Source organism: Balaenoptera borealis, assembly GCF_965194805.1.
Source record: "Balaenoptera borealis genome assembly, chromosome: 8".
Taxonomy (NCBI): Eukaryota; Metazoa; Chordata; class Mammalia; order Artiodactyla; family Balaenopteridae; genus Balaenoptera; species Balaenoptera borealis.
Genome location: NC_138865.1, coordinates 101,279,700 through 101,302,833, shown reverse-complemented (window position 1 = coordinate 101,302,833; position 23,134 = coordinate 101,279,700). Strand labels below are relative to the sequence as shown.

The 23,134-nt window shown below is 39.3% G+C and overlaps 1 protein-coding gene across 7 annotated transcripts in view; it reads left to right on the top strand.

The window, feature by feature from the left end:
* Positions 1-5,329, top strand: part of PTBP3 (polypyrimidine tract binding protein 3) — a 95,468-nt gene extending 90,139 nt beyond the window's left edge. For all 7 annotated transcript variants that reach the window (XM_082404010.1, XM_082404009.1, XM_082404008.1 and 4 more), the window contains one exon: positions 86-5,329. In XM_082404010.1, the coding sequence (XP_082260136.1) occupies positions 86-218 (133 nt within the window). In that variant the 3' untranslated portion in view covers positions 219-5,329. The remainder of the gene's footprint in view (positions 1-85) is intronic.
* The last annotated feature ends 17,805 nt before the right edge of the window (positions 5,330-23,134 follow it).

Sequence of the window (23,134 nt, the reverse complement as noted above, 5' to 3'; positions counted from 1 at the left end):
TTAATGAAGTCTTCTAGGGCTGCGGAAGAGGTTTGTAGGCAAAATTAATTCTATATGCTTTTTCTATTTCTTCTACCATTTTCAGGAAAGATCGCAAAATGGCACTCATTCAGTTGGGATCTGTGGAAGAAGCAATCCAGGCTCTCATTGAACTTCATAACCATGACCTTGGAGAAAATCACCACCTCAGAGTTTCCTTCTCAAAATCTACAATCTAACTTTTCTGTGAATTTTTCTCCTAAGACTGGACCATAATTTCAGTAAAACCTTCAGACATAGACTGAAGCAGCTCAAGACCAATTCTGCCTCTTTCACAAAATTAACTCTTCCTGAGTTTGATATTCAAGTATATTCAAAAAATCATACGATGTTCTCTTTTCCCTTTCTCCCCTCTGCCAATACATCATCAGAGGCGTGTTTTTCCTTTGTACCATAGTTTCTAAAATGAAAATAATCTTCAGGAAAAAAGAATCAGGAAAAAATAATTTTTCAATAATTCAATTCCCTTTATTAAATTGGATTTCAAGAGGACAGTCTTTCTTTTCGTTTGGGTCCAGATCAGCCTTATACAACATTTCTAAACTCCTTTGTAGTTTGAAAAATTTAAACATACAGACTTTTAAAATTACTTGACATAAGTAATTTAAATTACCTACAACCAAGTTTTTAACTGTATGAATCAGAAGTTTGACTCCTCTAGGAAACTGTGTTCCCTTATAAGTTACATCAGTTATTTGGCATATACTGATACTTACTATACATAAACAAATTGGGTTGTATTGGAAGCAAATTTATAAATCTGCGTGTTTTCTTTCAATTTTTTTTTTCCACTGTAAGACACTCCTTTGCATATCTTTAACTTTTTAAGACTATTTGGAGAATGAAGTGTCTCAACTATCTCCAGGGAAATTAAGTAGAATTCAACCAGGATCTATTAAGATGTCAGAATAATTAATAATTTTATTAGGAAAAATCATGTTTTAAATTTCAAAATGACACTTGCCTAATAATATATGATCTTGGAAAATTTAAAAAGAAAAATAATCCTACTTATAAACTACTTTTTTATAGTTGTTTTCAGAAAAAAGTTTACAGTCTTAAGGAAAATATTCAGGTCTATCATATGGTTTGACAGATTTTTTAAAAGTTATTTTTGGTAAAGTCTTCTTTTAGAAAAAAATCAATCTCAAGGGTTTTTTGTACCACTATAATCTCTAATACTTATTCAGAATTACTGTGTATTTACTTAATTTCCTATTATGTGCCTTATTATGTGCTTATGATATAATAGGTTAGACTTTTATCTAAGTATCTTGAAAGCTATATTGTGGGCTTGGTGAGCATTTGTTTTTTCTTTCCCTGTTTTGGTAAGGATTTTAAAGTTTTTTTCATTGCAATTTTAAGTGATTTTCAATAACTAATAGTTTCTATTCAAATTTTTTGGTGCTTTGGTGTAGAGATGGGGTGAGGAAGGGTTAAACGGTTTTGGGAATAACTCAGTGCACACCTGTAGGCCTCTTCATATTGTGACCAATAGTGGTCATTGCCAGTTATAGCATACCAGTTTGGGGCTATAACATGCAGTCTCAGTTCTGGATCTTGTCTGATCTTTATCACGCATTAGAATTTGTCTCAGGAGTACTTGGTTTTTGTCGTATACTCAAGTGAGAACTTGCTTTTCTTTGTTAATGTGACTTCATTACTGAGTGCCCACATATATGGAGTATGAGAAGGTGGATTCTTTCTCATACTCTGTCCCTCTTTTTAGTTGAATGTGAGAGTACATGTTAATGTTGCTTCAGTGATTGTATAATGTAAAATTGTTTCTTTTTAGTTAGATACTTTGCTTTTGTTAATTATTCCTTCAGTGCTTGATCGGATTTTTTTAAAGCAGAATTTGTTAAAAGGGTCATTTTTGTCCACCCATTTTACACTTTTCAGATTCTCAGAGTGGCTCATCTCACCTTTTAAAAGAATATTTCAATTTCTTTGCTATATTCCAGCCATTAATTTGAACACAGGAAGAAATTTTATAAAAAATTGGAGACTACAAAAGATAATTGTTAAAAAGCAGAATTCACTCAACGCTGAGCAACAATTAGTTGGTAGAATACAAAGGAGGACACTATATTGAGATCTTTCAAATGGATCAGTTTTAATATTAGCTGATAGGTGTAATCATTTATCTAATTTTTATTTTTTCACTTATGAAATATATTTTTACCAAAACACTGAGTAAGAGGGAAGGGGAAAAAACAATTTCTTTAAGAAATCTCCCCAAATTGCTTCATTTTTTTCCTTCCATACAGGCACTATTATAATTTTCAGTGGCATGTTAAATTGGGTTTTTTTTAGTTAGGAATTATTGTGTAGTTTTAATTCATGATTCCTATAACAGTCAGTGTAAGTGTAGCAGAAGTGTAGCAGAAGGGAGATCACAATGGTATTGAATGTAATTTTGAAGTAGGGAATGGCCTTTATATTTGAGAGAGAACATTTGAATCCTTTTCAGGGATTTGTGCGCACGTATGTGTGTGTGTATAGATAAGTGTATATACATACACTTTTCTAGTGTCGTACATACATATGCACATTACATACATCTTAATTTATTGACAAAGAACATTAATCAAATTAAGATTTGGAAAAGGTGAGATATTCTTGTTTAAAATAGTGTGTTTGCAACCATCAATTTGTGTCTAAAATTAGCTGTAGCACATGGATGTTGTCCATATTGGGCTATTTGCTCTTTGAATTATAGAGGTCTACAGTATTTGTGTTGGTATAGTTTCTGTAAAAAGATTTAAAAATATCAGGGCAGTGGAAAAACTAGATCTTTGTATTTTTCGTTTTGGCATGCATTTAGTTGATATCTTCTGAGCGATGTTTATTTTGCTGTTGAGCTGTCATAGTATCCTATTTTTAAGTTTATTTACTTAATTTTAAGGAGTATTGTCTTATTTTTGGAGGTGTCTGACTTTGACACAAAATATGTATATTCAGGACTTCATTAAAAAATAGCAGTACACGTTTAACAGTAGCAATTTATGCCAAAAAGTTCTACTTTGAGATTTAAATAACTTGCATAGCAGTAAATTGTGTTTCCTGTGAGATACAACTAGAAAAATAACCTTAATAATTTGATAACTTACAAGAGAGTATCAGAATTACCTACCTAATAGCTCCTGCAGAATGCCATAAATTTGTTGTTTAAGGCTAAATATTGTAATGTTAATTTGTAGTCATGTTTCTGATTTTGCTGAAAGTTGCAAATCTCACAGTTTTTAGAGGCACAATTTTTGCCTGCTTATTCCTTATGGAAGCAATGCCTTTTTTTGGCTCCACCTAGGATGGTGATTATAGGTTCTGCTTCAGTTGATTAAAAGTAACTCTCATGAATGTCTCTGATCAGTTTTATATAAACTTTTAAAAGCTTCCGTGTCATTAGGCAGCAAAGGTTATACATTTATATTAACATGTAATTCCTCTTCTGTTTCCACTAAGTATTTTTGGACAAAAGATGACAAGCTCAAAAGTATGTGTTTTTCCCCCCAATGAGTCACTTAAAAGCCCTGTTTGCCAAACTATCAGCCTATCTCTTAGAAAACCTAGTGTGTACTGCTATTTTTAAAACCAAAAAGACAGCATGACTATGCGTAAAAGCATTTTTCTTAACTTTTCCTTTGTCTTGATCTGTTGTTAACAAGAATAAAACTGCCAGACTTAAAATATTCTACTATTGTGCTAAAAGAAATACAATTTAGATTGCACAGAACTTTTTCTTTGAAGAAAATATAACTCAGCTGTCTTTTAAGAGCTGTGTTATTGTCTACGAGACTATTTGCAGTCTTTTTTCAGAGCAAATTTTAACAGCTAGTTGTGAATGATTTAAAAAATAGAAAATTACTAAAATGTTAGTTTTGGGGGTTTTATAGAGGGAGAAAAACAAAACAGGACCAAAGGTTATGTGCCTTCTTCAGTAGTCTTAATTGATCTTTTCTTCCTATTTGAGACTAAGGTAGTATCAGTATTCTGGTTTTCAGGAAATACATACTATAGTTTTAAAAGAATGTTGTCCCACACACCATCCGTTCAAGCAAACAGTTGTAACTGTAAAATGAAGTCTCAGTTATACTTTTTGCCTTCATCACATAATATTCATTATATAGCATTGAGCAGGTCCAAGAACAGAGCTGCTCTTAATCTTTGTGGTAGTCATCTTAGTTTCTGTAACCTGACGCATATGTTCCAGAGAACAGGGATATTTTTCTGGTCCAGTGACCTTGGTGATAATAGTCATGATTGAAAGCTGCTCATGGCAAGCTTAAATCAGCACTGTAAACAGATTTTTGTTGTTGTTGTTGTTACATTATTTTTAGTTCTTTAATCTATGTAGTAGTTGTAATAACAAATACTTAAATAGCTATTTTTGATGTCATTAAAAAAAATCATACTCTAGCCTTTTTTCCCCCTTACCATTGTTACCCAGATCTTTAAAAAATTCATCCCACATCCAAAAAGTACTAATTATAAAGATTGCTGACCAAGCAAAGTTTTGCATCAAAATGTCACCTCATTGCTCTGACCAAAGACTGACTGTTTTGGTTTTGACTCCTTTCTGTTAAGCATTTCTTTTCCCAAGCTCCTTTCTGAAAGAAGATCCAGTGCAAAGCGGCCTTTACTTTCTATTTCCTATCGGCGAATAGACTACTTAGAGAAAATGGGAGTTTAAATGTGAACAGAATGGATTAGGACAACATGGGTTTTATGGGCATTTTCAGTACTGTATTTAAGAAAAAAAAAAAAATAGCACAGCTAGGAGCCTCTGACATTGTCTCGTGTTTTATGTGGTCTGTTCATAAAATTCCCTTTTTCAGTTTATAAGAATGTTCATCTAACAGAAGAAAATGCTGTAAATATTTGTAACAACATTTTTTAAAACCAGGCCAAAAAAGAAAAAGAAAAAAAAAAACGGTTTTTGGGAACAAGTTAACATATAAAGTGGTTTTATATAAAACATCAATTGTCTTGTATATTTTGATAAGCAGCAGTACCAGCTTTCATTTGTAACACAGTTTGTGGCATTGGAAGAAAAGGATTCTGTGATTATTGAAGTGAATTATGTTATAAATGCGAAGAGAAGATAAAATATTAAAAAACATATTTTCTAAGTGCGTAGTGCATGGTTAATTCAAGCTTCTGTACACTACAATATATTCCATTTTTGTTCAGTTTGTATATTTGCTGACTATTACTTGATATCTCTAATCTCTTTCCTAACAAATATAGCATTGTAGCATGCCTTTTAATAAATGTCATGACATCTGTACTCTCTTAAAAATATTTCTGTGTTCTTGTCTGTACTTTGGGTTTCCCCTTGTCTTACCTGTAATTCTAATGATGTCATATTTTCTTTGTCATAGCCATCCATCTAAACTTGTTATAGTGAGAGCATAGCAAGCACATATTCATACCACTTTAAAAACTGAAAAACCTTAAGTCTACTAATCACCTCTCTTTTAGTTAAGGAACAGTTCTCATTTTGAGAAACAGAATGCTTTTCTAACCGTCCTACAAACAGCTTCTTCAGGGGCACGCCCCCTTTGTACAAGTACATGTTGGCATCTTTGCATGAGTGCTGTCTTTCGCTCTCTCTGTGCATCTCTCTCTCTCTCTCTCTCTCTCTCTCACACACACACACACACAGTATATGTGCAATGCCAAAGAAGAGTTGGAACATTTTTTCCAGTTCAGTTTTTGACTTCCCTAGGGGATGAGTATACATAAATTTTGAGACATTTTGAGGTGTGACCTCAAACCAAGTTTGTGTTTTTTTTTGATTAAAGGGTAACACAGTTACCAGCTGCCTATATATTGCTTTTCCATAGGCAAATGTTTTATTCCTAGGTTCTTTGAAGCGTTATTGGATTGTAGGAGTCTAAGCAGTCATTTATTTTAATCTTTTATTCTAGGATCTTTTTTTTTTAATGTTTATTTATTTGCGTAGGGTCTTAGTTGCCGCACGTGGAATCTTACCTTGTGGTTCGTGGGCTCTTTGTTGCTGCGTGTGGGCTTCTCTAGTTGCGGCACATGGGCTTCTCTCTAGTTGTGGTGCACGGGCTCTAGAGCACATGGGCTCAGTAGTTGTGGCACGCGGGCTTAGTTGCCCCACAGCATGTGGGATCTTACTTCCCTGACCAGGGATCGAACCCATGTCCCCTGCATTGGAAGATGGTTTCTTAACCACTGGACCACCAGGGAAGTCCCTATTCTAGGATCTTTTTACAAGTGGGAATTTTTTCTTGGGGCGGGGGGTGGGATTTATTTTTAATGGAATAGAAAACTAGGTAACTACTGCTGATCTTTGCTGGCTCATCCAAAATCTATTGTCTCCGTGAACGTAACTAGATCAATTTTTTTTTTTTTTTTAAGATCTAGAGGCATTTTTATCAGGAAAAGAAAATAACCCTATGGCCAAATAGGTTTTTATAAACTTGCTTGACCATGAAATGCTTATTTACATAGCAGAGGCTTGTAACCATCATTAACAGTCACAAAGTTTTGAGCATAAATGGATCTAAGAGGCTACCTAGTTCAATTTCCACCTTTTAAAGATAAGCGGCTCAGAGAAGGAAGTGACTTGCCCAAGGCCACATGCCACTTAATGGCAGAGTCTGGACTAGAGCCCAGGTCTCCTTAACATTATCCAGTACTCTCCATCGCACCCTGGTGTTGCAGTTCTGTCCTGCCAAGTGCTGTGAGGGTCGTGTTCTTGAAGGTCTGTACATGGGGTTGGGGCGTTTATATACTCTTCTGAGAACTGCCAAAACCAATTTAAAGGCATTGCCTAAGTGCTGGGGGTGTTTTTTTCTGCTGAAGAGTAAAAATGCCTACCTACTTCTGAAAACTATAAAAGTGTAATTTCAAGTTGCAAATTTGAGAAAGCTAACTCTTAAAAAAGGTAGTTACTACAGTATATGTATTAGTTTGCTAGGGCTGACATAATAAAGTGCCACAGACTGGGCACCTTAAACAACAGAAATGTGTTTTCTTACAGTTGCAGAGGTTAGAAGTCCAAGATCAAGGTGTCACCAGGGTTGATTTCTTCTGAGACCTCTTTCCTTGACTTGTAGATGGCCATCTTCTCCCAGTACCGTCACATGATCTTTCTTCTGTATGTGTCTGTGTCCTAATCTCTTTTTATAAGGACACCATTCATATTGGATTAGGGCCCACCCATCTGATCTCATTTTACCTCAATTACCTCTTTAAAGGCTCTGTCTCCAAATACAGTTACATTCTGAGATACTGGGACGAAGAATTTTGACAGGAGGTAATTCAGCCCTTAACACTGTTTAGTGAAAATTATTCCTTCAGCTCACCAAGTACTGATTGTACCAGAACTGAGCTTTGTGCTGGGAAAGATAATGAAAAGTTAGGGATGTGGTGATTTACCTTTTAGAACTGTGTAATCTAGTGGAAATGTCAGCCTAAATCCATAAATCAAATAGTCTTGAACTCTTGCTTTCAATGGAAAGCCCCCCAAATGGATCATGAGGCCTCTCTCTAGGCCATTCTAATCAGAATACACATGGCTAAAGCTATCCTACAGCTAATTATGAGTATGTAGGAACACATACCCTGCAATAATTATCTCTAAGAAATGTCATTTCAGAGCAATGATCATTTCTAAGACATATGCCATTACTTGAAGAACAGTTGCAGAAATAATCAAAGAGGGTACTGTCAAACAAGCTGTACCCAATTTTTAATGCCCAACATTTGTAGGTAATTAAACTGGATGCTATGTTAGGAATAGTTAAGAGTATTAAACCCACTTTGTTTACTGTTTGTGTGATCCTACATCAATGAATTTTTTTCTGTTGTCTACTTCCAATGGAAATTCTTCACTATATGTTTCTATCAAAACAATTTATGTTGAACTTATAAAATTCTATAACAGTTTTCTTGGAATTACTGCATTTGTAATCATTGGGTTCGGATGTAGAACTCCTACCTCTGCTATTATAAAAAAGTATAATTGCGTAGGAAAAGTTAATGAGTCTAATGTTCCATGAAGATCCCTTTATCTATTTTCTTTCATTCCTATGTTTGTTCTAAGGACATAGGGTAACAGGAAAAACTCATTGGTTTTGTTGGAATAAATTGCCCACAGTTCAGTTAAGTAAGCACCTATATCCTTGTTCTATGCCTAAAATTATGGAATTATCTAAGTCCTTGATCCTACAGAAAACAAGTGTCAAATTCTAACCTGTTAAGAGATTGTCTTTAGCCAAATGAAAGCCGGTATTAGTTATATAAATGTTAGACAAAGTACACGTTAGGGCAACAGGCACTATGAGAGAGAAAGAAATTTCATAAGGATGTATTTTTATAGTGGAACACTTGATACAAGTGAACACAATAAAGCTACATAAAACCTACAGGGAAGAATCTCACAGATGTGATGTTGAACAAAGGAAGCCATACACAGAAGAATGTGTAATGTATAATTCTATTTACATCAAGTTCAGAAATAGGGTAGTGGTTACCTTTGGGAAGGAGGTAATTGAGGGCTTGAGGAGAGGTTTCTGGTTTGTGGTTAATGTTTTATTTCTTAACCTTTGTACCAGTTACCCAGGAGTGTTTACTTTCTGATAATTCATTGAGCTTGTACACTTAGGATTTGTGCATTTATCTGTGTATTGTACTTCAATTTAAAAGGATTTTGAAAAATGATTGTAATTGAGCAAGGAACTGTAAACCATTCTCCTAGCTTCTTAAATCAGCTGATTATTCTACTCAGTAAGTAAGGCCATGTTATAAAGTACTCAAGATACCATGCACTGAGTTTCATCATGGCACTCTCCTGCATATCTGTATATTGCATTTCTCTGACCATGGCATACCTATGGGAAAAATGTTTCTCTGACAAAACAAAAATCACACACCGTGTTTTCAAGTAAATTTTACCATTTTGAGTGGTTTTACACCCCACTAGCTTCAGAAAAGATTTCATTAATACATTTTAGTTTTGTTTTTGCAAATATAAGCCTGATCTGGTAGGTTGATATCTAACCCCTTATGCATTTTCATCAAGAAAAGCCAGAAAAACCTACCTAGCTCTCTGGCATCCTACGAGGAGACTTTATACAAAAGGCTTAGCAGAACTTCTTGTCATTAAGATTCTTAAATATATACTAGTTAGTATAGTAGGATGGAGCCCTGTGTTCCCAATACGCAACTGCAACTAGTGGCAAATCTTGTTTCATCTACTCTTCATCCACTCCCTGGATTATTTTGAAACAAATCCTAGTCTTCATATAATTTCATCTCTAAATATTTCAGTATTTATAAATCCATACATTGCAATTGTTGATACAGTCTTTTAATATATAGCTTTCCTTTCCATCCTTTTTTCCCCTTGCAACTTATTTGTTGAAGAAATTGAACTATTTGTTTTGTGAAAATTCTAACGATCTGGATTTCGCTGATTATGTCCCCATGATATTATTTCTTTAATAGGTCTCCCCACCTCAAATTTTCTGTAAATTGGGAGCTGCTGCTTTCCTTACCTCCTGCCTGCCTCCCTCTTTTTTTTTGGCAAGAATATTTCATAGATGGCACTGGGCACTTATATAATGTGTCTTTTCTTGTGATGGTAGTAGCCATTGCTGATCATTGCATAGGTCAATTAATATTTAGGGATTGTAAAATGGCAAAGTTCTGTCTTTTTGTGTGATTTATTTGGATTACTTCTATGTAATAAGAGAAACTTCCCAATATCAACTATTTGGTTACTCTGAGGTACAATCTCTATAGGAAAGACAAGATAAATGCTTGATTCTTTCACTTGCCTGTTTTTGAAATAATTACTTTGTTTCCTATCATGCTCCAAAAATTTGTTTACCTTGGTTTTTTTAAACTTGTGTTTTTATGGAAAATTTCAAACATTTTTAAAAGTAGAAAGATTAGCACAATGAAACTCATGTTCCTGTCACCTAAATTATGCATTCATATTCAGTGTTTTATCTTCTATAACCGTACTCATTCTGTCCTTCTATTTGGAAAATTATTGACTTAATTCATTTTACACAGTAGTTTTCAAACTGGTAAAAAGTTGTATATAATATTTAAAATTTTCTGCCTTGGGACTTCCCTGGTGGCGCAGTGGTTAAGAATCCGCCTGCCAGTGCAGGGAACACGGGTTCGAGCCCTGGTCCAGGCAGATCCCATATGCCGCAGAGCAACTAAGCCCACGCGCCACAACTACTGAGCCTGTGCTGTAGAGCCCACGAGCCACAACTACTGAAGCCTGCGTGCCTAGAGCCCATGCTCCGAAACAAGAGAAGCCACTGCAGTGAGAAGCCCGCGCACTGCAATGAAGTGTGGCCCCAATCAATGCAACTAGAGAAAGCCTGCTTGCAGCAACGAAGACCCAACGCAGCCATAAATAAATAAATATCCTTCTTAAAAAAAAATTTATGCCTAATTGGTAATTATAGCCATTTTTAATTGCTGGTTTTTTCTGCTGTGCCTTTTTTTTTTCTTCAGTCATCTTGCCAGAATAATTTTTAAGAACCTGCTTTTCAGTTGTTTTGATCCCCCAAGTAAGTTTATTTTTTAGTTCATTAATTTTTGTTTTAAATGCTGTCTTTGGATTTATTGATATGTTGTGGTTCTTCTGCAAAAGACTTTTGGTGTGTTAATCATAGCTGTCTGCTTTGATTGCCTTGTTTATCCTAAGGATTTCCACTGCATATCTATCCCTTATCACAAAAACAATAAATATGGGCTTGAGAGTGAAATAAAACTAGGTAGGGATAAAAACTTACTTGAAAAAAAAAAAAAAGTTTAGGATTGTCCCAATGATTCTCTCTCTCCCATACCTTTTATTCCTGTACTGCCTTTGTGTAGGCTGATTTGATAGACAAATATGTTCACTAGAGGGTCCAAAGTAGTAAAAGTTATTCTAACCATGCCATCAAGTGTGTAAAGCACTGGTATGTCATTTCCTGCAGCATGATACTAGCTTACAAACTAATTCTAAAGAATTTACCTGATTCATTGACAACTAGTGTTTCTAAACATCTCTGAATATGGTGCGGTGGCTCTCAGTCCCAGATTTTCCAGAACAGGCATAGAGTCTCTGTATTTTCAGACCATGCTTCCAGTTTTTTGTTTTTTTCAAAAACATAGTTCTTAGAGCTACAGAAACAACTATTAAATAGTGTGCTTGGCGTGTGACAAAGGCAGCTCACTTCTAGACTAATCTATAAATTCTCACAAAGGCAGAAAGATAAAAGAGATTACAGGGTTCTAATGATAACCCCTATTCACTAAGCAAGCATAGTCTCTCCTTAAAGCACCCCTGCAGAGACCAGTATACAGTAGATGATCTGTTGAATAAATAAAGGTTTGCATTTCCTTACAGCTGGTAGGAGCTTCTGGTGGAAGCAGCCTCCCATTTTTTTCCCTTGGCAGTCCCCATCCTTCACCCGTGAAGTAAAACTACTGAGACCATTATAGATAGAACCTTGGTGCTTCTGGTGACTTTGTAGACAGAAAACTGGTTATTATAGACCAATACTTTGTCTAAACCAAGCTGCCAGCTGGTCACTGAAATACACAGGGAGCTGAGTGAATACAGAAGGAGATGGGGGCCCTGCCTCAACCTGCAAAAACACCTACTCTCCACCTCCACTTTAGGGCTTTGGGAATTTGGTGACAAACTCCAACAAAGTGTATGTATTCACAGATTTCTACCCTTACTGGAACTATTGCCTCTGAACTATCCATTTTCAGGGTAGCCATAACTTGTTCCATCATGACCGCTAAAAGCATAGATTTCCCAGATATGGTCAATCCGAAGGAAGCCAAAATATTCCCTTGCATAATGTATTCATTTGCTAGAGCTGCCATTACAAAGTACCACAAACTGGGTGGCTTAAACAGCAGAAATTTATTTCCTCAAAGTTCTGGAAGTTAGATGTCTGAGATCAAAGTTGTCGGCAGGTTTGCTTTCTTCTCTGTGTGTGTCCTAATCTCTTATAAGGACACCAGTCATACTGGATTAGGGCCCACCCATGTGACCTCATTTTACCTCAGTTACCTCTTTAAAGGCTCTATCTCCAAATACAGTCACATTCTGAGGAACTGGGGGCTAGGACTTCAACAGAAGAATTTTGAGGGGACACAGTTCAGCCGATAGCACACATTTTTCCCTGAGGAGCTCATGGCACTGCTAAGAATCTTCAGGACCTTAGCAGCAAGACTCTGAGAAAAGCTGCCTATTCTTTAATCTCATTGACTGGGGCCTGTGCTCTTTGTGCAGGAAAAAGAGAATTGACATTGCAGATGTTTGAAAAGCAAAATTCTTAAATTGTTAAAAACATAAGTCTTATACCAAAGATAGCATGAGTTTAAGTTTTATTTAACTCATTAATGAAGGAGATGGCAGAATGACAGAGCTGGATAGAAAAGAATTAGAAGAACTAGGTTTCATATAATTAGTAGGGAAAGGAATTCTGAAATGAGATTTCTAATTTAAATATAAAACCAGTTAATCTTCTGCAGCAATTAAACCATATAACATTTGAGGTTCTCTTCTCTTCCAGATACTTAAAAACAAAACAAAACAAAACATCCTTAACAGTTTTCTACAAGTTAACCTCTAACATTATAGGATTGTTAGTCACCTAATCATCATTTGGTATTATTTCAAAGTTTTATTTTTCTTGCATGAATAAAGTCATCACTCAGAATCTAATACATATTGTCATTTATCCTGAGTCTCCTTGAACAACTTTGCCAGCCATGGACCTTAAGAGACGCAGTTCTAAAGATTGGCTTCTGGCATGACAGCATGAGGGGCTCCGCTGACCTGCTCCCCAGTAATATTGGTGAAAATTTAAAAAAAACAAAATGGTTTAAGGACTCTGGAAATGGTCCTAAAGATAAACAGCACACAAAGAAACATGTATTCAAGAACATCTACAAAAACTTAGTAAGAAAGGTCAGAGTCTATGGTATTTGAACCAAGATGGCTTCCTGTCTCCCCGGTCCCAGCTCCCAGGCAGACAGCTGCAGCCAAGAACATCTCCCGGCGCGCAGAGGATTTTCTTCCTGGGAGCTGCAGAACAACAGCTTTTCTCATCTTACCCGCAGCCATCTGTTGCTGAGACTAAGTCCCGAGTGTGGTCAAGATGTGGGGGCTTTGTTCTTCCACCCAGCCCCTAATCATGGAGTGGAGGCTTGTTCTCAGATGGGGCATGTTGAGAATACTGGGGCCTGTCACTTTTGCCCTGGCTACATCAGGACAGACTTTACCTGTCCGTTTAAGGAGACTTGACTTTATCTTGCACACAGTGGAGAACCATGAAAGTGCTTTAACTTGTGTTGTCAGTATGGCAGCCACTAGTCACATGTGGCTTACTGAGCACTTGAAATGTGGCTAGTCCAAACTGAGAAGTGCTGTAAGTAGAAAATAGACCCTGGATTTGAAGACTTGGTACAAAAGAAAGAATGTTAAATATTTTATTAATAATGTTTCATATTTATTACATGCTGAAATAATACTTTGGTATATTGTGTTAAATAAAATATATTATTGAAATTAATTTCATCTGTCTTTTAAAATGTGACTGCTAGACTGTTGTAAATTACATGTGAGGTTCAAATTTGTGGCCTATAGTTATATTGCTATTGGACAGTGCTGCTTTAACTCACTGGATGAAGACAGAAGAAGGTCAAGAGCATGATTTCTGAATCCAGACTGTCTGGGTTCAGAAGAGCTGTGCAAAGATCCTGGGCAAATTTCTTAGTTTCTTGGTATATTAATTTGCTAAGGCTGCCATAACAAAATACAACAGACTGGGTGGTTTAAACAACAGAAATTTATTTCCTTATAGTTCTGGAGGCTGGAAGTCCAATACCAAGTTTTCAGCAAATTTTGTTTCTTTGGAGGCCTCTCCCCTTGCTTGCAGATGGCCATTTTCTTGCAGTGTCCTCACATGGCCTTTCCTCTGTGCTCATGCATCCCTGGTGCCTCTTCCTCTTCTAAGGACACCAGTCATATTGGATTAGGGCCCCATTCTTATGACCTCATTTAACCTTAATTACCTCCTAAAAGCTTATCTCCAAATATAGTCACATTGGAAGTTAGGGCTTCAACCTATGAATTTGGGGGGACACAATTCAGTCCATTACACTTGACGTTTTGGTTGCCTCTCTATAAAATGGGGATGATAATACTTTTCTTATAAAATTATTGTGAGGAATAAATGAGTTACTATACATAAAGTACTTAGAACAGTGCCTGAACATATTAAATGTTATCCAAAATCTATCTATTTTTTGTTTTCAAAAGCTATCTGTTATTGAACAGTCATTTGTTCATCCAGGTCCTCGATCACATGATTGACCTTCATCTTCCTGTAAGGAAATGATCCACACCCTCCCACTAAACCAGAAATTTGAATTAAACAGGGTGCTGTCAACAAGGTGGAGCCTCTGCAGACAGCTATTCCTTATCCCTCTACCAGTGTCTTTTTTCAGCACTATTTTTTCCATTTACAGCAGTTTTTCTCAACTCTTCTTTATTCTCCTTTGATAAACATGCAAATCTCATGCTCCCCTTTAGGGTTATTAGAAAGTTTATAATAATGTAACCATCATAGCTAAAAACAAATAAAGCAATAGCAATTTTTGAGAACAAATGTATATTGGTCTTTTTAAAAAATCCATGTTTTTTAACCTTATTAAGGTGGTTATCAATGTGAGCACTGAGTGTACAGTACAGCTCCCCATAAAAGCGTTGAGTCTTATGCAGTGTGGAAGACAAAGCATTTTCTAAGTCAAGTCTGCGCCTGCTTGGTTTGCATAGCCAGAGGTGCACAAATCAGCTTAGCAAGTGTACAGTGTTGGAAATGATATAACGGCACACAAATTGCTTCTCTTCTCTGTGATAAACTGGGAACTACTTTAGCCCTAAATTCTCCAGTATGCTTTTCTAAATGTTCTCTTATGTAACTGACTCAAACTTGTGTTCATTTCAACCCTTCTTGAGATATTTCCTGGCAAAGACTGAATATCAGGAAGGAAGAGTTTTCCCCCGGAGTTTCCCAAAGGAAATTTGGGTCTACCCCTGACACGAGGAAAAGTTATCCTGAATTTATCCTGCAGCTGGACTGGAGGGGGTTGGAATTTGTTTTTCTTGGAAGCCAATCTCAAAATCCTTGTCCTTTAGAACATCATCAAGATGAGAAAATGAAAAGACATTTCGATATCAGCTTGAATCTAGAAATGGATTTTTGTTATAAATGCTTACAAGAACAAGCAAGTTTGGTGTTTGACCCTTTATAATTCAGATTCAATGTCTTCAGGGCTTCAATTCTATATTCCAAGCAAAACAAGCTCCACTGCAAAGTTAGGCTTTTTCGAAAATTTTGCAAAAGTTAGCCTCGCCCTAAAGTAGGGTAATAGTTTCTAAATTTAGCCAAGTGAATATTTCTTTGGCCACCCACAAACTTCAGTATGGAACTGAAGAAATTTGTACAAATTTGGCACCGTCATTCAGATATTCACAAAAAAGGCCAATAAACCAGTCGTTTTCTATCCACCCCCTGATTGCCTTGATGGCAACCTGCCAGCGACTCTAAAACTTACTGCAGCCACACCCATTGTTTGTCCCTTTTTTCCTCTTTCCCTCCTGTGACCAGGTTCTCATCCCCTCCTACCTCCCCAGAGATCTCACTCTATCCACCATCCATTATCTGTATCCATTGGCTCGTCTCTCCTGCTTCTTCCATCTCATCTGCTTCACTGGATTTTGCTGTCAGCCTTTTAAACATTCTCAACTCTCTCCAATCTTAAAACAAGGAAATAAAACCCCTGATGCTCCTTTGCCTACCATTCTACATCTCATCTTCCCCTTCACAGCCAGACTTCCAAACAGAATGGTCTCTGCTTCTTCATCTTCCTACACTCATCAAAGCCCCCTCTCTTGTGCATGGGAAGGACTCAAAATCAGAACTTGCTTTAAAATAAAAACCTACACTCCCCTTCAAACAGAGAATACTGACTTTGTGTTTGCACAGATGGTACCAAACATGCAGTATAGATGTTTGCTGAGCGCCATCTTGGTCCCGCAGCTTGTTCTGAATGCTTTCTCATTCCATGTTCTCCATGGGCCTGTTACCCTAAAGTGTCACACTTGAATCTCTGTATTTTGTATTAGGAAGTGAGTTTTTTAAAAATAAAAATATTTTCTGTGTTTCCCCCCCATTCTGAGAGTCTGACATGCTCCCTTCCCACCCCCTGGTTGATAATCACTGATCTAAAGAGAGTAAACATTTAGGGAAATAATAATTCCTTCTTTCTTCTAAGTAGACTATGGACCCAGACTTTCTGCACCAGTAGCAATGACATCCCCAGGAAGTATAGACGATTAGAATGCAAACACAGCCTTGCAATTAGGGCTTCTGAATGCCAGGTGACCTTTACTCTCACAGTGGAAAGGTCATTGTCATGTTTCTCTTTTAATTTGTGACTATGAGTGAATGTATCACCCACCATCTCTTGCTCAGAAGAGATTACCAGCCACTATGTAAATAACGCAGCTACAAGTAATTCGATTTCCCAAGATTGCAGACCTTTAAAGGGAGGTGATCCTTTATTTAAGGAACAACAGAGATAAAACCTGGAGAGGTATCGTCCTTGGTGAAACCAAGACGAATATGAACATACCTTCTGGCTCCAAACTCGGGAAATTATTGGCCATTCATTCAGTACACGGTAAAGTACTTACTATGTGAGGTCCTGGGGTCACAAGGTCGAATAAGACAAGGCTCCTTGCCCCGGTTAGAGGGAGAGAAATAACTAAGCAGGCATTTATTAAGCACTGTAAGAAAGTATTTATAAAACACCAGCAGAGCACAATGGAAGGGAAAGGAGCCAGAGTGAAGTCTGGGCAGGGTCTTGAATGATGTAATAGTCAAGAGAGTGTAGGTGATGCTGTGATAACAGATAAACCCTAAAAATTCACAGCTTCCAACAATAAATAAAAGTTCATCTCTATGAACCAGGCAACCATCCTCCATCTTGTAGTTATACCATCTAAAACACGGCCTCCAAAGTCTCCTCAGCAGGGAAAAAGCAATGATCCTTAAAAGCCCTGGTTCTTCATCGTTTTTTTTTTTTTTGGCCAGCACACACAGCATGTGGGATCTTAGTTCCCCGATGAGGGATCGAATCCACGCCCCCTGCATTGGAAGCGCAGAGTCTTAACCACTGGACCACCAGGGAAGTCCCAAGGGCCTGGTTCTTAAATGCCCCACTGCTTGTCTGAGAAGTGACACATGGGACATACTCATATCATATTATGCAATATTGTTCATGAGATATTTATATCATTTTATGCATTATTATTGCATGCGTCATACTCGTACTGAAACAGTATTTGTTGTTGATCTGAAATTCAAATTTAACTGGGTATCCTGTATTTTTATTTGCTAAATCTGGGCATCAGTGAAGGAAAGATTTGCCGACATTTTGTAAACGGTTGCCACTCCCAGGATGGATGGGCCCTGAGCACCAGCCTGACATTTTTAGCTGCACAGTCGCCACAGGCCGCAACGGCTCTTGCTGGCACATAAGTTCAGAGCCTGGACAGTGGCCAGAAGGCCACAGCTGTTGGAAGAAACGCAGGGCTGCGGGTGTGGGCGGGAGAGCCGTCTCTGCCCTGACGGTCCCTCAGGAGTTCTTCCCAGGGCCAAGCCTCCCACACACCTGGCCTGGAAGCTTACATGGGCTTCTAGGGTCAAAGCTGGTCCCACCTGGTCTGTTGCAGAAGGGGAGAGGAGACACAGAAGGTGCTGTGTCTGTCCAAATGTCCTGGCAGCCACCCAACCCTGCACCCTCCATACGAACTACCATCAAAGGCACAGGGTCCATCTCCCAGGCTTCAGCATCCAGGCCCAGCCCCCAGTGCCCCAGAACACAGGCAGGTTTCAGAGCAGCCGCTGGCAGGCCCGACGCTGTATTTGCAGAGTCTGGGGCAAGAGTACACATATCTCATATTGAATAATACATCTTCCTACAAAATTGAAAAATATGGGAACAGCTCTGACTTTTATATGGCTGAAAGTTGGCAGACTGTTAAGGTGACAGAATTTAATTATTACTGCACGTATCTGGGTGTTCTGTTGAGTAGCCAGTGAGTGATGTTTGGATGAGTAATCAAATAAAGACATACACAATTTATAAGATTTGTATATGTACCCCATAAAAATATTTTTCTATTCATTTCAGCAAAATTATATTGACATACTAAAGATTTTCACATAATTTGTACTGTTATGACAGTAAACATCCAAAGCAGAAGTTGGCAAACTTTTTCTATGGAGGACCAGATAGTAAAAATTTTAGGTTTTTGTGGGCCATACGGTTTCTGTGAAAATTACTCAGCTCTGCCACTGTATCAGGAAAGCAGCCATAGACAACCTGTAGATGACGAGCGTAGCTGTGTGCCAATAAAACTTTATTTACAAAACAAAAACAGATGGTGGGATCTATTTAATTCTGCAGCATTAAAAATACAATGTAGGAGTTCCCTGGTGGTGCAGTGGTTAAGAATCCGCCTGCCAATGCAGGGGACATGGGTTCGAGCCCTGGTCCAGGAAGATCCCACATGCCACAGAGCAACTAGGCCTGTGCGCCACAACTACTGAGCCTGTGCTCTAGAGCCCGCGAGCCACAACTACTGAGCCCACGTGCCACAACTACTGAAGCCCGTGCACCTAGAGCCCATACTCCGCAACAAGAGAAGCCACCACAATGAGAAGCCCGCGCACCGCAACAAAGAGTAGCCCCCACTCGCCACAACTAGAGAAAGCCTGTGCACAGCAATGAAGACCCAATGCAGCCAAATAAATAAATAAATTTATTTTTAAAAAATACAATGTAATTGTGTTCACAGGGTACAAATTTTGAATATATTTTATCAAAAACAGTAAATCAAAATAAAAAATTCAAATTATTTTAGTATTTACAATTTAAGAAGTTGTTTTCTAGGGAATTCCCTGAGGGTCCAGTGGTTAGGACTCCGCACTTCCACTGCAGGTGGCTTGGTTTGTATCCTTAGTCAGGGAACTAAGATCCCACATGCTATGAGGCACAGCCAAAAAAAAAAAAAGTTGTCTTCTAAAATAGTCAAAATCCTCTGTTAAAATGAAGAGTAAAATACACATTATGATGGGTTAATATCAACATTTGAAGTCAAAATCATTTAAATAAAGCTGACTTTTAATTTAATTTTGTAAAGATTTGATTAAGTCTATAAAATCTAAAAAATAAATCTATAAACTTAAAACTTTTCACAGTTCTAGCCTTTAATACTCATTTAGCTGCCAACAGTAAAGAACTGGGATCATGCATCATATGCATTAGATGTAGACCAATATATTTACAAATTTAAAAGTCATATGAATCGTTTTTTTTTTAATTTAATTTATTTTTTTATTTTTGGCTGCGCTGGGTCTTTGTTGCTGCGCGCGGGCTTTCTCTAGTTGCGGCAAGCGGGGACTACCCTTCATTGGGGTGCGCAGGCTTCTCATTGCGGTGGCTCCTCTTGTTGCAGAGCATGGGCTCTAGGTGCGTGGGCTTCAGTAGTTGTGGCACATGGGCTCAGTAGTTGTGGCTCGCGGGCTCTAGAGCGCAGGCTCAGTAGTTGTGGTGCACGGGCTTAGTTGCTCCACGGCATGTGGGAATTTCCCGGATCAGGGCTCGAATCCGTGTCCCCTGCATTGGCAGGCGGATTCTTAACCACTGCGCCACCAGGGAAGCCCCATATGAATTGTTAAGGTTGCAAAGTACTCAACTGTCATGGTTGCAAAAACTGTGCAAATTTGTGAGTACCTCTAGAGCCATGGATTAGGTATAACGTGAAGATATACTCCCCCCTAAATTATTACCTCCTCTGTCCCCCTGCTGAGTGCACGCACCTCCAGCTGCCACTTTGTGTCTATTGGCAGTAATTTATGTGGGATTAAAATGTATATATTTTTGTAAGTCACTTTCTTTTTCTTTTTCTTTTTTTTAAAATTTATTTATTTGTTTTTATTTGTGGCTGCTTTGGTCTTTGTTGCTGCTTGCGGGCTTTCTCTAGTTGCGGCGAGCGGGGATTACTCTTCGTTGGGTTGCACGGGCTTCTCATTGGGGTGGCTCCTCTTGTTGTGGAGCATGGGCTCTATGTGCACGGCTTCAGTAGTTGCAGCATGCGGGCTCAGTAGTTGTGGCTCGCGGGCTCTAGAGCACAGGCTCAGTAGTTGTGGCACACGGGTTTAGTTGCTCCGCGGTGTGTGGGATCTTCCTGGACCAGGGATCGAACCCGTGTCCCCTGCATTGGCAGGCGGATTCTTAACCACTGCGCCACCAGGGAAGTCCAAGTCACTTTATTTTTCAATAGGGCCAAGGGACCTGGTGGCTGAAACAGCCTGTGCCCACTGTCACCCATGTTGAGGGGGAGCTGGGACCACAGAGCTGGCCTCCCTCCCCAGACACCTGCCCGCACAGCTGGGGAAGCAGCAGTCGCTTCTTGGATCCAAGTCTGGCCTCAGGCAGGGGCTGGGCAGAGAGGGCTGTTGGAGGGTCACAACCACCGCCAGGCCATTCTTGTCACCACCGTATCCTTACTCTCCTACCCTGCTCAGGCCTGCTGGTGTCGGGTCTGGGTGAGGGGCAGCACCAGTGTGTGGCACAGGACTCTAGAGTGGGTAGTAGGGGGAAAGATCTCTCCCTGGGGTCTGGCTCCCAGGCCAGGGGAGATGAGCATGACAGTGCACTTGTGAGGCTTTCCTGAGCGCAAGGCTCCAACAGCAGCCTGACAGGCCCCCTCCCCACTCCAGTGGGCGTGGCCGAAGCTACAGCCTTGATCCCATCCCACCCCATCCCCCAACAGACGAAGTCAAATAAATGAGTTGATTGACAAAAAAAAGACAGAAAGAAAGAAAGAAAAACAGATAGTAGACACTCAGCACTACTGGAAAATGGTATTTCATCATGAAAGAATCTGTTACATCCGTACTATCACAGAGAAGGGATTTAATAAGTTAATTAATCTGTCTTCTCTCTCCTTTATGTAGTTTCAGTTCTCAATCCTCCCTACCCTTTGAAGTATCTACCTCTGAGGTCAGGAGTGATAGAATGAGAAACTTTCTGGGTATTTCTGGGTATTAGGAAGCTGACACCTCTTGTTTCAAGAATGTGGGGCAGGGATTTCCCAAGTGATGCAGTGGTTAAGAATCCGCCTGCCAATGCAGGGAACACGGGTTCCATCCCTGGTCCAGGAAGATCCCACACGCCCCGGAGCAACTAAGCCCCTGCGCCACAACTACTGAAGCCTATGCTCTAGAGCCCACGAGCCGCAACTACTGAAGCCCGTGCGCCTAGAGCCCCTGCTCTGCAACAAGAGGGGCCACCGCAATGAGAAGCCCGCGCACCCCAACGAAGAGTAGCCCCTGCTGGCCGCAACTAGACAAAGCCCGTGCTCAGCAATGAAGACCCAACGCAGCCAAAAATAAATTAAAAAAAAAAAAAGAATGTGGGGCAAGAGATGTGGAGAAACATTTCCTGAGTCTGGGTGGGGTTGATCATGGGGGTGGATGTTTAGAGTTACAGGTTGCTTATGACAATGCTAAGAGGAAAAGCCTGAGCGATTTTTAATAAATTAATGTTGAGGTTTTTCCTGTCTTTCTTTTCTTCTTTATAATTTTTCTGTATTAAAATATTTCACTTTCCCAGGTGGCTGCCCAAGGTGGCAGAGGGTCAGGTCCTGGTGCTAATGGCCCCAGCCGTCTCCCTGAGCAGGTGGTCGCCCATCGAGGTCAAGCAAGTACTGCAGGGCTGGGAGGTGGTGGACATGCCCTGTGAGGGCACCGACATTTCTGGCAATTTCTACAGAAGCAAGGTAAGATTCCTGACCTTCCTCTGCAAGCTGATGAACGCTAACTATCGTGCAGCCGCCTCAGCTCCCGAGTCCCTTGCTGCACCTTTTGGATGGTGCATGGAAGGCTTTCCCCAAAACCAAGTGATGCTAAGCCGCCCTGAGCCCTCAAGGTGTTTGATGGGACCCCACTGCCCTATGGCCAGAAAAATCAAAGCGTGGTTCCTGCCGCCCTCAAGGCCACGCGCGTGAAGCTTGTGTGAAAGTGTGCCTCCCTGGGGTGCCTGGCTCGCGGCGTTGGCAGTGGCAGCAGCCCCTGGGGGAGAAGAGGAAGGAGAAGGCCAAGGTCGGTTACAGGAAGGAAGGACAGCTCACGAGGCTACGGAAACAGGCTGACAAGAACGTGGAGAAGAAAACTGACAAATACGCAGACGTCCTCAAGACTTTCAGATTCCTGGTCTGAGCCTAATGAAGACTGTTTATTCCTCAAAGGAAAAAAAAGAAAAAGTTCCATAATTCACCCATATGACTTTCATAATCAGATGATGAACCAGAAAGTGCTATATTGTGCATTAATAAAAGTAATTCTTAAGAATATGGCTGTAATTGGCAGGGCCCTCTGAAAAGTGGGGTTCAGGGTGGCGCTCTTCTTGCTACAATTTAAGAGCATCCTGGTTTGGAGACACTTCCTGGGGAAGGCCTTTGAGAGCACCGTAGGCTTAGGGCTGGACATTAGCAGGATTTTCCTTTCAATTTCTGACTCTCTTCTCCGAGTATCTGTGGCAAACCAGATATCTCCAACCCTTAGGAAATTTCTTTGCAGTTATTTTTTTGTTTTTTGGTTTTTTTTCAGAGAAAAGCCCTCTTCTGTCTGTCTTGTGTTCTCCTTTGGGTCCCTGTTTTCATCTGTTGAAAATCTCCCCATCTTTTAGGGTCTAGTTTGAAGGCTTCCTCCTTAATGATATCTTTCTTGATCTGGGCAGCTGGAAGGCCCCTTATCTGAGGCCTCATAGGCCTTTGTTTAAGCCAGACAAATGCTTCTTAGAAACTAGGTTGATCTAGAAGCCATAGTCCTTCCTACATCTTGGTGGAGGCTACAAATGTAGTATGTGGTTTAAGGAAGACACGGAGCCTCCTTGCCTGGAACCTCCCCTTTTAGGCCACTCTAAACAGGTCCTGGGAGTCAGCCTGAGG